This window comes from Pempheris klunzingeri, chromosome 15, assembly GCF_042242105.1.
Source record: "Pempheris klunzingeri isolate RE-2024b chromosome 15, fPemKlu1.hap1, whole genome shotgun sequence".
NCBI classification, from domain to species: domain Eukaryota; kingdom Metazoa; phylum Chordata; class Actinopteri; order Acropomatiformes; family Pempheridae; genus Pempheris; species Pempheris klunzingeri.
This window is the reverse complement of record NC_092026.1, coordinates 20,357,845-20,371,060: the sequence shown is the minus strand read 5'-3', so window position 1 is coordinate 20,371,060 and position 13,216 is coordinate 20,357,845. Positions and strand designations below refer to the sequence as shown.

At 37.6% G+C, this 13,216-nt stretch overlaps 1 protein-coding gene across 1 annotated transcript; it reads right to left on the bottom strand.

Moving 5' to 3' along the window:
* Positions 1 to 887: 887 nt before the first annotated feature.
* Positions 888 to 7,950, bottom strand: LOC139214569 (putative ferric-chelate reductase 1). The gene is made up of 7 exons (XM_070845450.1): positions 7,878 to 7,950; positions 7,062 to 7,197; positions 5,896 to 6,102; positions 4,525 to 4,635; positions 2,968 to 3,109; positions 2,614 to 2,766; positions 888 to 1,447 (listed from the first exon to the last, which is right to left on the bottom strand). Exons 2-7 carry the CDS (start codon positions 7,161 to 7,163, stop codon positions 1,395 to 1,397), a joined length of 768 nt encoding a protein of 255 aa, XP_070701551.1. The 5' UTR covers positions 7,164 to 7,197; positions 7,878 to 7,950; the 3' UTR covers positions 888 to 1,394.
* Positions 7,951 to 13,216: the final 5,266 nt, after the last annotated feature.

Here is a 13,216-nt window from a genome sequence, read left to right as displayed (position 1 = left end):
TATATAATCGAAGTTATAGTTTACATAAGTAGATAAAGTGTCGACACATTGTGTGATAACAGACTGTGCGAGGTGGGTGAAGTAGATTATTTGTGCTAATCTGTGTCAGACTGTTGAATATAAATTTCAAGGCATGTCAGGTTGACTCGTTGCTGGTGTGTCGCAGTAATTCAGTGTACATAAAAACCTTGAGTAACTTGTATCGTCCGTCTGCGCTGCAGTCATGTTCTGCAGAAACAAAGAACAAGCCTTGTTTAATCGCTTTATTAAAAACTTGTCATCCCTGTGTTGAGTTCTGGGTTATTTTTATGCCGCACTCTGATTGGTTGGCGTGTAATTGGGGGTCACAGCAGTCACACTGAGACTTTGGTCTGAAACCTGTGACCCTGTCAGATTTCTGGGTCTTGGCCAAATCTCTTGAAGCATGACTTAGTTAATTTAGGACTATTGTTTTGGAATCAGGAGCAGAGATTTTGCTGTGTTTTGTGGCTTTAACCAATTTTCTCCAAACAAAAATGCCAAATGAAACATTCCCAACTTCAGCTTCTCGATGGTGATGCTTCTTTCTTTCTTTTTTTTTTTCTTGTGTAAGATGAGTCTGTTAAGGGTGTGTAATCTGATGAGCTGGTTTTGTTGTGTGCACCATGACAGAAAGTGTGTCCCATAGGTAGAACAGGTTGTCCATATGTAGACGTGTCCTTGGGCAAGACACTGAAACCCAAATTGTGAATGCGAGTGATAAGTTTCGTCCTGATGGTGTGAATGAAGTGGTTGAAAAGACTAGAAAGGGGCTGCTACACAAGTCCATTTACCATTTCACATAGGATTCAGTATATGGAGTAAAAAGCCATCTTGTGAGTCAATGATGTGACGCCACAAACAAGGAAACCAGTTTAAACTTTATTATTACATTAGATGGACCTTTTTTAGCCGTCCCTTCAAAAAATATTTTACAGTCACAGTACATTTACAGGTAGATATTAAAACATAATGACCATCCTGGCTTGGTTTGGGTTTCCTTCAAAGGACGTTGGCTGTTTGTTTGTACCAGATGTTCTGGTAAACATCTCAAACTTGAGACAAAAGTCTGTAAATTTGAGTTCGCAAACACTGCTTGTGGCGCTGGATGGACGGGTTTAGGTTGTTAATTTTACTTAAGTGCAAAATAGTTGTAGTTCAACTCCTATGTGGAAAGATCAAGAAGTATCTGGTCAGTAAAACCAGTGTTTATAAATGCCTTATGAATATTAATTTGTAGTACATCTCAGGTACTGATGTAGTGCAGAAGATACTTCAAGCGTGCCTAAATAAGTTCAGTAAAAACATTTTATACACTCAGTTAACCATGAGCTGTGTTCACTGAGTCCGGCTGCCCTCAGCTTCCTCTGGGACCTTCAGGGTGTCAGCGTGACGGACAGCGTGAGGACACTCAGCAGGAGCAGCACAGCTGGAGACGAAACAGACAAAAGGCATTTATCAGAGACTGTTTGCTCATTAAGCTCTTCTGTTGATTCTTTAATGACATGGCAGCTCAGTGCAGCGTTTGTCGCCACTTACCTTATTTACAAATATTTTCTCAGCAGCATCTGGCTTTTATTTGTCCAGGTTTTGAGATCTCGTCTCAGAGATTTATGCTTTTACCCCAATGGTGCCGACAGCAGTGAAACATCTCAGCGGCCACGTCTCTGTCCATAAACTGTCCCTGATGCTCTCTGCATGACCCTCTGAACATGTTAACAGTTTTACTGGAACTATTCCTTCAGTAGAGAGTTATTTATGAAGAGTATTTCAAACTTTTTTTGGTCAGTGGGTTTTTTTTAAAAATGTTATTTGGCAATATTTTGAGCACCACACATGAAATCCCATTTATCTCCATTGTGTCTCAGCTGGCCAGAAAAACATGTATCACTCCACAGCTAACTTCATGAATAAATAGTACTTTTTAAAAATACTTTTACTTTATTTTCCTTCTCTTTAACACTTATTTTACAGGCCTGTAATTTTTACAGTTTTATATGACTTGACTTAGCCACAGCCGAAAGTCTAAGTAAATATTGGGTATATAATGAGTTCTTGGCCGGGGCAGCAGTAGTTTACAAAAAAAACTGATGGTCATTTGATGTGGTCAAAAGCTCCAGAACAGCTGCTAAAGGTGTCATTGTTTTCAGCTGACTCGCTGTGTCCATTTTTCCCATAATTGGAACCAAATTCAATACACACACACACATATATATATATATACACACACACACACACACACACACACACACACACACACACACATATATATATATATATATATACACACACACACACTTTATGATTAATTTACAATCACAATTCAGTTTCTCTCTCGGATGTTAAAGGAATCCAAATGACTCCTAAAATCGAGCGTTGTCTCTGTACCTCCTTATTTCTGGACATGAACTCAACCATCAAATAATTCCTGTAAGCTCAGGTAGGTGTGGACGTTTGTTTTAATGAATCCACCTGATTTTGTCTATTCATAGCAGTCACGTTTGTGTTTATACTAAATGTATCGTTCAACCGCTGTTCACTCCACCCAAGAACACCCAAAAGCCGAGCTGAAAATAATGGCAGTGTGTTGTTTACCATAAGGCTGCAGAGCTGCACTGGATGCTGTCGTCATAGCGACAGTGCTGGCCATCGCAGTGGTGGGTTTTGGTGTGGTGGCGACGTTGCTGGCCGGGTCGGCGAGGTTCAGAGGGCCGCTGTTCAGGGAGACGTTGAAGGCGCCGAGAGTATCTGAGCGATAACATGAGACGTGAGAGGTCAGACATGTCCTCACTGACCAGCTGTGAGGGTGAGTAGCTTTAATTCACAATAAATTGCATTACATTGATTTACAGTTCATCAGAAATCTTTCAAATCAGAAAGAGAGCAAATATTACCAGAGAAATCAAACCAAAATGATATGTACGTGTGTGTTCGTGTGTGTCCACTCACTTCCGTCTACACTTCCCCTCCCAACGAGGAGGTTGAAGGTGGTAACATGGCTGGTCCTGCTGTTGGTGGCGTTAATGTTCGGGACGTTAAACTCACACTTGATCACGTTGTCTTTCACCATGCCTCGGATTTCTGTCACTCTCTGAGAAAGGTCAGATGTGATGAGGTCAAATACGACTGAAGTACAGCAAAGTTCAGCAAAGCAAAGATGTAACAGAAAATATATTCACAAACAGAATGTTTGGTCAAATAGTGTGAGCGCTCTGTCTGTGGGAACCATTTGAAGGATCATTTTGTAGTTAGGCATGTTTATCTGCAAATAGATCACATTACAAACTTTACATTCTGACCAGTTTTTTCAGATATAATGTTCTCGGCATGATTTGACGCCCTGGTTTCAATTTGTTTTAGTAAGTTAAGAAAGTTTAGAAACGACTGTATTCATGTAATTTAAGATTATGTTGTGTGCCAATGCTATGTTTTGTTATGTCTGCTATAAATTTTTTTTTTTAGTTTTTACAGGATAACCCCGATATTTTTAAACCTGGGCCCTGTTTTTACATATTTACGGTTTGAAATGATGGTAGCTACAAAAACGTTTGTTTCAAAAGCAGTAATTTTACTTTGATCAAGAAAGTGGTAAACCATACACTGTATGAAACAAGTCATCTTCTGTAGTTGGTTTGCTTGTGTTATTGTGTGACTATTTTAAACAGTGAGTTCAGATCCAGGACAGTATTTACATAACACACATCAACTCAACTAACCAGTCAAGGCAGCAGAAAACCACCCACTCCCCATGCAATGAGAGCCAAAAATGACTGATTTTGTCAATAGGATCAGGTGGATTTTAATAGAGTGCCACAATGATCCAAATTGTGTAAAAAAAAGATGAAAAAAATACCATGGTTATCTTTTAAAGCCGTTTGCTGACCCCAACAATTGCTCCTAACTGAGTTAATAAGGGTTTCTGTTCAGAAGCTGACTGACAAATGTCAGATCAAGGCTCACTTGTACATGTTAGTATGGGACAATGATGTATTATTTGGCATTTGACCTCAATATGGGTTACAAATTATGCAGAAAGAGTTAGAGATTTAGAGTTAGAATAATAGGAATTACATGCTTTGCCTACACCATCACCTGATCTCAACCTAACTGAACACCTATGGGTGATTTTGGAGCAATGTGTCCGTAATCAAAACAAAATGTTTTGGAAGAAATGTGCTCATCCCTCAAAAAGAGACCTTATTAAGACATTTTATGTTGATTTGTCTTCTTGTAATTTGTCATCCATGTCCTAGACTTCAAGTTCATTTCAGCATGAATTTGTAACAGAAAATAATGTCTGAAAAGTAGGAAAATGTGTTTTTAGGTCAGGTAAGCATACGATCAATAAGCACAATAACTAAACTGCATTTATTTTGATCACTGTGACAAGAACTGTGACGTTCTTGCAAGTGCTTGTATTAGATTTTCTGTTCATCCTTTGATGAATGAAACATAAACAAGCACATTTTCAATACGTATGTAATGACAGTAAAGTAGAGGCCTCACCGTCTCAGATGGAGTGAGCTTATTGTCCGTGTTGTTTCTGTCTCTTGTGCGGAAGAAGAACGTCCCATTGTCGGAGCTGTTCTGAGCACAGATGAAAAGCATGGTGTTGCCCTGGGGAAAGAAAATATGGGGAAAGGATGAGATGCTCCCTTGAAAGTGGAGACACAGACAAATTCCAGCAGCACACGGCCTCTTTGTTACGGCTCAAAGTAAGACAATAAAGTGATGAAACAGTCCAGACAATAGTTGAGTTTCCAGCTCTTCATATTTCTTGTTCACCTGAGATGATTGCGTATTGCCTCAAACTTCCTTGTTTGCATGTGTTCATGTCAGGTCTCACATACTTCTGGAGACTCTTCCATCTTGCACAATATGTTTCATGTGACAACATATTTTTCGTTGGTGTTTTTCCTCCACAGACACTAGGAGCAACACTGTAGTGACTTTATATGGAAAACTAAATCCCTCCGTAAATCAAATTGTATGTGAACACAAGAACTAACAAGTTTGTAATTATTCTGTCCATGTTTAACCTTTTACTACCCAAAATGTTACACATGCTTTGTTATATTGATTAAATGCTATCTAAGCATGATATAAGTGCTTAACTACGACGTCACTGTAGTATCCAGTAAGAAGACACCAGTTTTATTCTATGTTCTATGCTATTTTATTCATAACTGAGATTATTATAGTCAACTAAATAAAGTAAGTAGCTGTGGTAAAAAAACAAATAAAAATAAAAACTAGACTTTAAAAAAAGAAATGAGAAATAACGGAAACAATACTGAACAATTAAAAAAAAAACTACCTAAGATAAAATAAATCCCTGAGAAATACCTCAGATATTATCATTAAAAATCGAATAAACTAATAAAAACTGGACTACAATTAATCATTTTAAACATTAAAAACCAAACTGAACCTAAAAGGATAAATGCTCCTCCAGGTAATGGCAGATAAAATTACCCTAATTTGCCTAAATCATGAGGGACACAGTGCGTTCTTCACAGCCTTCACCAATAAATGTCTCCTGGCCGCGGCATATTTAACAGATGTTTGCCTTCAGGTGGTTATGAGTCATGAGTGAACTACATCAATACTGGGAGCTTGGATGTGTTGTTAACCAGGCGTTTTATACAAATTGACGTTTTAATCATTAACCTGGTACAATATTTGCCATCATTAACCTGTAAATTCAGGTATCATGAAACTGTCTTAGATCAATGCTGCTATTTACACTTTACTGGATGTTAGAGGGAAGGAAGTGGTTTGAAATTGGACACCATTTTACTGTTTTTAACTTTTGTAATTGTGTGTATGTATGTGTGTGTGTGTGTGTGTGTGTGTGTGTGTGTGTGTGTGTGTTACCTGTGAAGCATCCACAGTGAGCCCCAGTGCGACGTATCCCTCAGAGTCCCCCCTGAGCTCGATCTTCAGCTCGGTGCCGTTGGGAGCCACTGGGGTGCTGGCGATCACAGACGCAAACAGACAGTTGCCGTTTCCAGACAGATTGCAGCCATCTGGCGTATCCACACACAGTTTAGTGTCTCCACAACCAGCCCGAGTGATGTTCACCTGTTTCACACACACACATACAGTCATTTATAAGTCACAAGGGTGCACATTTAATGCCATAAAACATCTGTTGTGACAACACTTTGTGGCAAAACTACAACTAAGAAGTTTTTGAGGACACCCCAAATGGAATTTTTTGGCCTTTAAAGCTGAAATCTAGCATTTTATGCACTTGTTGCCCTCTAGAGCAGCAGAGGTCACTGACATGAGTCACTACGACTCGCTGATTCTGCATGTTTTGGTGTGTGGCAGCTCCAAGGAGCAGGTTGACTGAGTTACTTGGACAATGTTGCTGAGTTAAAGGGGGATGCCACCATTTTTCCATGTGATGAGAAAGCTGAGCTGCTATTGAGTTGCATTATGGGAAGTGTAGGATCCAGCACTTTTTAGATCTTGACCAGTATGAGGGACTAAAAGTCTGAATATCTCAGCCTCCGCTGCATCAATTTTAGCCATTTTAAAGAAAAAAAAATGTCCACTGCGAGTTTTCCAACTGCATGAGAGTGCAGTATTAGAGCCCTTTAAAACAGGAGCCATGTTAAATGTGCAACATGAGCTAATGTTGAAGGAACATAGAACATGTGCAACACAACAATCTGAAAAACATTTCTCAATAAAAACGTCATAGAAGAAGAGAAGTCATAGTACATAAAATAAAGTACAGTACATAAACCCATGTATTTGTTAGGTCTTACTTTGCATTACATTTAAGATATGTCTGGAATTGTTAATAAACCTTCAAAATATAAAGAATAAAAAACACTAAAACAAGCCAGAAGCTGAAGCTAAAACTCGAAATGCCGGTTTGTAAGCAGTTTATTTTACTTTCAAATCTAAAACTAATTTTAGCTGGTAAGATTTGAATAGTGATCGTTGAACAAATATTAGAGTTATGTGTTTGAAGTACAAAGGTGGAGGTGGTATTTACACTGAGAAGATTGAAGTGAAAGAAACCCAACCTGTGTCTCATTGTTGGCAAATGACAAATGAGCCGTTCCCCGGACACCCGGTGCCATGAAAACAATCAATGCAGCGACCAACAGGATCAATCCTCGTTCCATTCTTAACAGCAGGGTCCGACAGAAGGAGCAAATACTGAGGATTGGAGAGCACTTTAGTCACCAAATCTTACAAAAGTCCTACAGATATTAAAGCTATCGTTAGCACATGCATACCCAATGACTGTGAAGTGAAGAGTCATATGAAAATATTAATCTAAGCACAAGTATAACAAAGTTGATTGTAATTCTGTTGGGAAAAAAACACATTTTGTTCGGTGAAAACATGTTGAATTATAGAAAAACAGAATCCGATTAGTGGATTAGAGTTTAGTTTGTCTGTCTTTCAAAAATTACGTCAAAAAAAGGTTAAAAATGATAGAAAACCATCTCATCATTTACTTGTTTACTTCCGTGATTGTAAAATGATTATAGGACTGTATGTACTATAATATGTAGTTCATTACTGACTGTAACAGTGAATAAATACTTATTAAATTATCCATCTTTCCTCTTTTCCAGCCAAAGTTTACAAACTTAAAAACCTTTCAAATTTCAGATCATCCTGCCAGCAGAATATTTATTCAAGCTATTTCATGGAGAATTAACTCTCTTAAATCATCATGTTTTGTATATTTTGAAATAAAGATCATCTAGTTCATATTACTTCAAATTACTTCAAATTCTTCTATGTAATAAAACCAGTAAACAGTAAATATTTAAAAACACATTAATCATTCAGGAGAATCCAAATATAAAAGTTTCTGTCTGACGTACCTGAAGCTGTAAAAAGTCAGACGTGGATCAGCAGGAATGTTCTTTGTTCAGCAGTTTCTGCTCCTCTGAGTGCGTCTGATCCCTGCGGGAAAGATTTAAGTCAGCAAACATCAGTGTTGATGCTGATGTTTGGTGATGCAGGTGGTGGGAGGAGCTTTCTGTAGCATCCTGGATGTGGGCGTGGCTTCGCAACACCTGACTGATTACCTGCCTGGAAGGTTTGAACCTCATGAGGCAGCTTCTCAGAAACAAGCCTCGTCACTGTGGAGGGGAAATCCACACTCGGAAGGGTTCACTGACCCCACAAACATCGTCCCTTAAGAATTATTCAAAAGCTACAGATCCTGAGAATGACAGGTATTTATCTACTTACAAAGTAATATCGGATCTTAATCTGCTTTCATATAAACAAAGCAGAAAACAAAAAAAACCTGTATAGACTGAATATAAATACATTTTAAAATCTAAAAATATAGAAACTAATCATTCAATTATCTGCACATGTATAAAGTGTATGAGAACAGAGATTTCAGGTGATGCCCTTATGTTTTAGATATATACGAATTACATAAAGTTTCTTTGTAAAGACACAGAGTACATTCAGAGGTGAATAAATGCTTCAGAATAACATGAACAAAATGGGATGAATAAATTAAAACAGAAAATATCACCTGCCCTAGATTATTTAGCTGCAGACCTGAAAACCTTTTTTTTTTTTTTTTTTTTTAAGAATAAGCACTTTTCTGAGTGGAAGACCCCTTTAATAACCCCAAATATGGAAAATACAACATGACTATTTCATTTGATTAATTAACTTGTTTTTATTAGGTTTAATTATGTGGCTTTTCCCCCAAATTATTATTATTATTATCATTATCATTATGCTGGATGAACTGTGTAGTTGTCTGACATCATCCTGCATGTTGCTGTTTTTTGTTTTAACTAAAGAAAAAGTATTTGAATACAAACAGACAAATACTAATACTGATTTATATTATTGTACCAATAATAATACACACAAACAAACACATAGACAAGAAATACAGTGCAGTTACGGGTCAGTAATAAGTTAACTCAAGCTCATTAAAAGAAGCTAAACCTGCAGACCTGAGAGCAGAAGTAAAAATAAAGTAAAACAAAATGCAGAATTGTAGTTTTTCAGTATTTTACAGCGTCTCTCTTTGGGCCTTTAATGAGGAGCTTTAGTTCACATCGTGGTTGTTATTACTCATGGCGTCATGTGATCCATCATTGCCCAACAGAATAAATCTTCCGCTGTCACCGGCTACTTGCATAAAGCCACAGCTACACAACACGGTGACTGAAACTGGACTGTTTGTCAGCATTGTGCAAAAAGACACAATCACTCTGTGATCCAATGTTCCTGTCAAACTAGTTTCTTGGCCTTTCCATCTTCCGTTTCTGAGTAAGGAAGTTTTCTTCTGTTACCTGAAGTTCTCGGTTACTAATCAGTAAATTTTTACCATAACTGTTTACCTTTTCTTTTATATAACAAAATCTACAAACTTTGATGCACTTCAAACTGAAAAGGAAATGAAATGAGTGGAGTCACTGAGCTTTCTACAGTTTGTAATCTTACTTTATATGGTGCCAAATGAGGTGAGATGAGTTAAATGTGTAAGTACACAGCAGTATAATACAGCAGTATAATACAGTGTCAACAATCAGTGTTGGCACTGGATTATACTGCTGTCAGAGGTGAGAAGCCCGCTTGAAACTAAATTTAACCCCTCATGTGACTCTTTTAACTCTCTGCTGAAACCCAGACGGATCAAATTTCTTTTGTTGTCGTCCGTTCTTGTAGTTGCTCAACAACAGGAGGAAACTCTGGAAAAAAACTTTTCTTTGCAAACAAGAGGAGCACTGTTTTGGTCAAATCAGGGAGAAACTTCAATTATCTTAGTTATTGTAAAAGAAAAGGTCAGCGCAGGATTTATCAGCACAGACCGGTTGACCTGAAGGCACCTTTAGCAGTTACTGAGGAGGTAAAATGGACAGAAAGAACCACTTTGTGCTTCTCCTGAAACTAAATCTCCAAGTGAAACTCCACTTGTCCATAGCTGCAAGAAGCAAAATGCACTCCAGGTTATTATATTGTGGAAATGCAAACACAATAAAAGGGTAACATTTTAAATGGAGTGACACATTTATATGTGAATCACTGCCAAAATTAAAGTCACAATGTCTGAGAGTGGAGCAAAACGTCAAATACTGAAGCTGTAAACTCCTCAGTTTAATGCTTAAGCTGCAGTCAGACACACTGAGGTCACGAGTCCCAACAACACAACACCAAACCTCAGAAAAGTCAATTCAATCTTCAGTTATATTTTCTGTTAGTTCTATTTATATGTTTGAAAGTTCTGTTTGAAACACCAAACATTGGAGGGGAAGCTGTGAAAGCTTTCCGTTTGTTTCATTTGTCGTTGGTCTAAAGGAGATGAGATTCACAGTGCTGGAAACGACACACGGAGGACTTGACCTAAAATGAAAATAGTCTGTTTTCTTGGCTCCACCGAGGTGCCAAAATGGCCGACAGGGTTAAACCGTCCATTTTGAAAGGCGTGCGTGACGTCACAATACAAGACTATAGCAGCTGAAGGTTTGAAAGGGGAATTTCCAGCAGCAGATTGACGTCAGACTAGAGGCTCTTTGTCTATTGATTAAATACTACTATTTTCTAAAATAAAACAAAAAAATGATTCTAATCAAAGTGGTTTATGCTAATCAGGTGACAGCAGGGATTTTACTTCGGTGACAGGATCAATTTTAAGTTAAAGTGTTTTAGATATCAAATGAGCTTGTTCACGTCATTCTCACCTTAACCGCTAAGAAACTATGAAGCAGGACGTAAAGGAAAGGACGTTTAGTTTAAACCAGTTTACCTGCAGAGATCCCTCATCAAACAGACTGCAGGTGTCTCCACATCGATCCACTCTCTTAGTAATTCTGTTTGTTCTGCAGGTCAGGACTGTTTTGTTAACACACACCTTTAACAGGCCGGGCAGTGTGTGTGTGTGTGTGTGTGTGTGTGTATCGTAGAGACAGACTGAACAAACAGTAAGAAAGAGAACAAGAGTAAAAGTTTGTTTTAAGCAAAGTTACACTGGTACAACTACAGAAGCTTTTTTTTTTTTTTCCAGATTATTGGATGAAAACGTATTGATTTTAATGAATTCATGTTAAAGATTTAATGGGAGTGAATGGAGTCATAAAGAGCTCATTCACAGCCGTATTGAAAAATACAATCTTTATTGTTACGTTTCCCTGACAAAGGTTTTAAGAGTTAAGAGACACATGACAATGTCATTACATTCATGGAGAGCTTTGGAGTTTTTTGTATTTGTTTTGTGTCAACATCTCTTCTCTTGTCCAGGATGTCCTATTTGTCATGAAATGTGGGCCTGAGGAGGATGAACCCTACTGACTCTCACACTTTCCCCTCTAGGAGGTTCACATTCGTAGTTTTGAGTCAAATATCTGAGAGTCATTCGTCGTGTGTGTTTAGAGCTTGTTAGCATGTTAGCATGTTAGCATGTTAGCCTCACAGCGTGGCTGCAGACTCTTGTTAAAATCTTACATTTAGAAGGAACTGTTATTTCTTACATGCGTGTTTCTCTGTTTTTAGTTTAACATTAGTTGTATAGGTAGACCTGCTTTCATTTTCTATCGAGAAGCTTGATTTCTGTTGTTTTTGTGGCCTTTGAAAGCAGCAGATTTTTGGTCTACAATCAAATGATTCCTGTTTTATTCTTAAACTTCAGTTTCCCTCATGTCTTTTTCCTTGGTTCATTGGTTTCCCTTCGCTCGTCCTCATAACATTAATATGTAGAGATAATTAGGTCGTTAAGAGAAGGAGAACATGCGAAATCAAAGCGCATTCAAAAAAATTTTAGGGGGAGTGCACAAACTGTGGTCACGAGCTGCTTTACCGTCATCAAACTACCAACAATGGCAGACAAACAGAGAAAATAAAACAATAGAGTGGCTGTTCTCTGCTCCACATCATCATCCAGACATTTTGTTCTATTTCTAGCTCTTCCTCATTCTGTAACACCATCACCACCTGAAACCTGTGAACGTGTGAGATATGAATCTGCAGAAAATATGATGATATTAGTCTGGTATTGTACATCGTCATAAAATCCTGTGACACCTGAGAGTGAACGCAGCATAAATGCCTCTTGTTTCAGTGTCGTCCACCAGGTTGTATGTAGTAATAATAATGTGTAAAAAAAAGAATAAGATTATATTAGTGTGACCTTTGTTATATGGAGCCTTTGTTCCTTCTTATTCTTCTGTTCTATCTTCCAAAGTTTAGCTGAAGTGTTTTGGAGTGTCAAATTAACACATTAATCTTCAATGAGACGTCCTGCACACACTTTCCACAGTGTGTACTGATAAATAACAATAATAATAACTGATTACAGTGAAGCTCAAACACACCACTGTGAATCCACTCCACTGTTTTTCTGTTGCATTTCACCTCCGGCCTGTCTGGTGTGTAAAGTTTGACACTTATATTTACACTTTTTGTTTTTCGCACTTTTGTTCACATTTAATCAAACAGAAAACTTTGATCACTTTTACTGAGTTATTAGCTTTACTTTGGTCTTTTCTTGTGAAAGTCTTATTTGGAAAATGCATTTTTACTCAGCAATGGAGAAAGTATCTGAATCCTTTACTGATGCAAAAGTACTAATATCACACTGTAAAAATACTGTTACAAGAAAAAGTTGCGCACTCAAATGTGGCTTAAGTAACAGTAGGTAAATATTATCAGTAAATAAATGTATCAAAGTATTAAAAGTTATTCAAAGTCTCACGTTGCAGCTGATATTTAACTTGCAATGTAACAAAACAGTGAGATTGAAAGTGGTGATATCAAGTAAAGCACCTAAAAAGTGCAGTACTGTAAATGTAATGAAGGATACTGACAAGCAGGAGACATCAACTTAAATGTTTCAAAGCATAAATGAGTTGCTGTGTAATGAATATTAATGCTACAATAGGTTGTGTTAAAGGGAATTTACTGACCAGTCAGATGAACTCGGGTATCCTGATACTTGCTGCACCTTTAATGAACTCCCTCGCTCATCTGTCACCTGAATTCATAAAATCAAAAAAACAGCATCCAGTATGTGCAAAGATTGGTCACGTTTGAATGTGTGTGTGTGTGTGTGTGTGTGTGTTTTAGATGTAAAACTGTCGACTTCTTCCATTAAAATGGTGATGCAGTCAAGAGTGGAAAAGATAAAAGTATTGTTAGAAATTAAGAGTCAGAGCAGTATCATCAGTATAATAATTTATTTAAGTAAGAA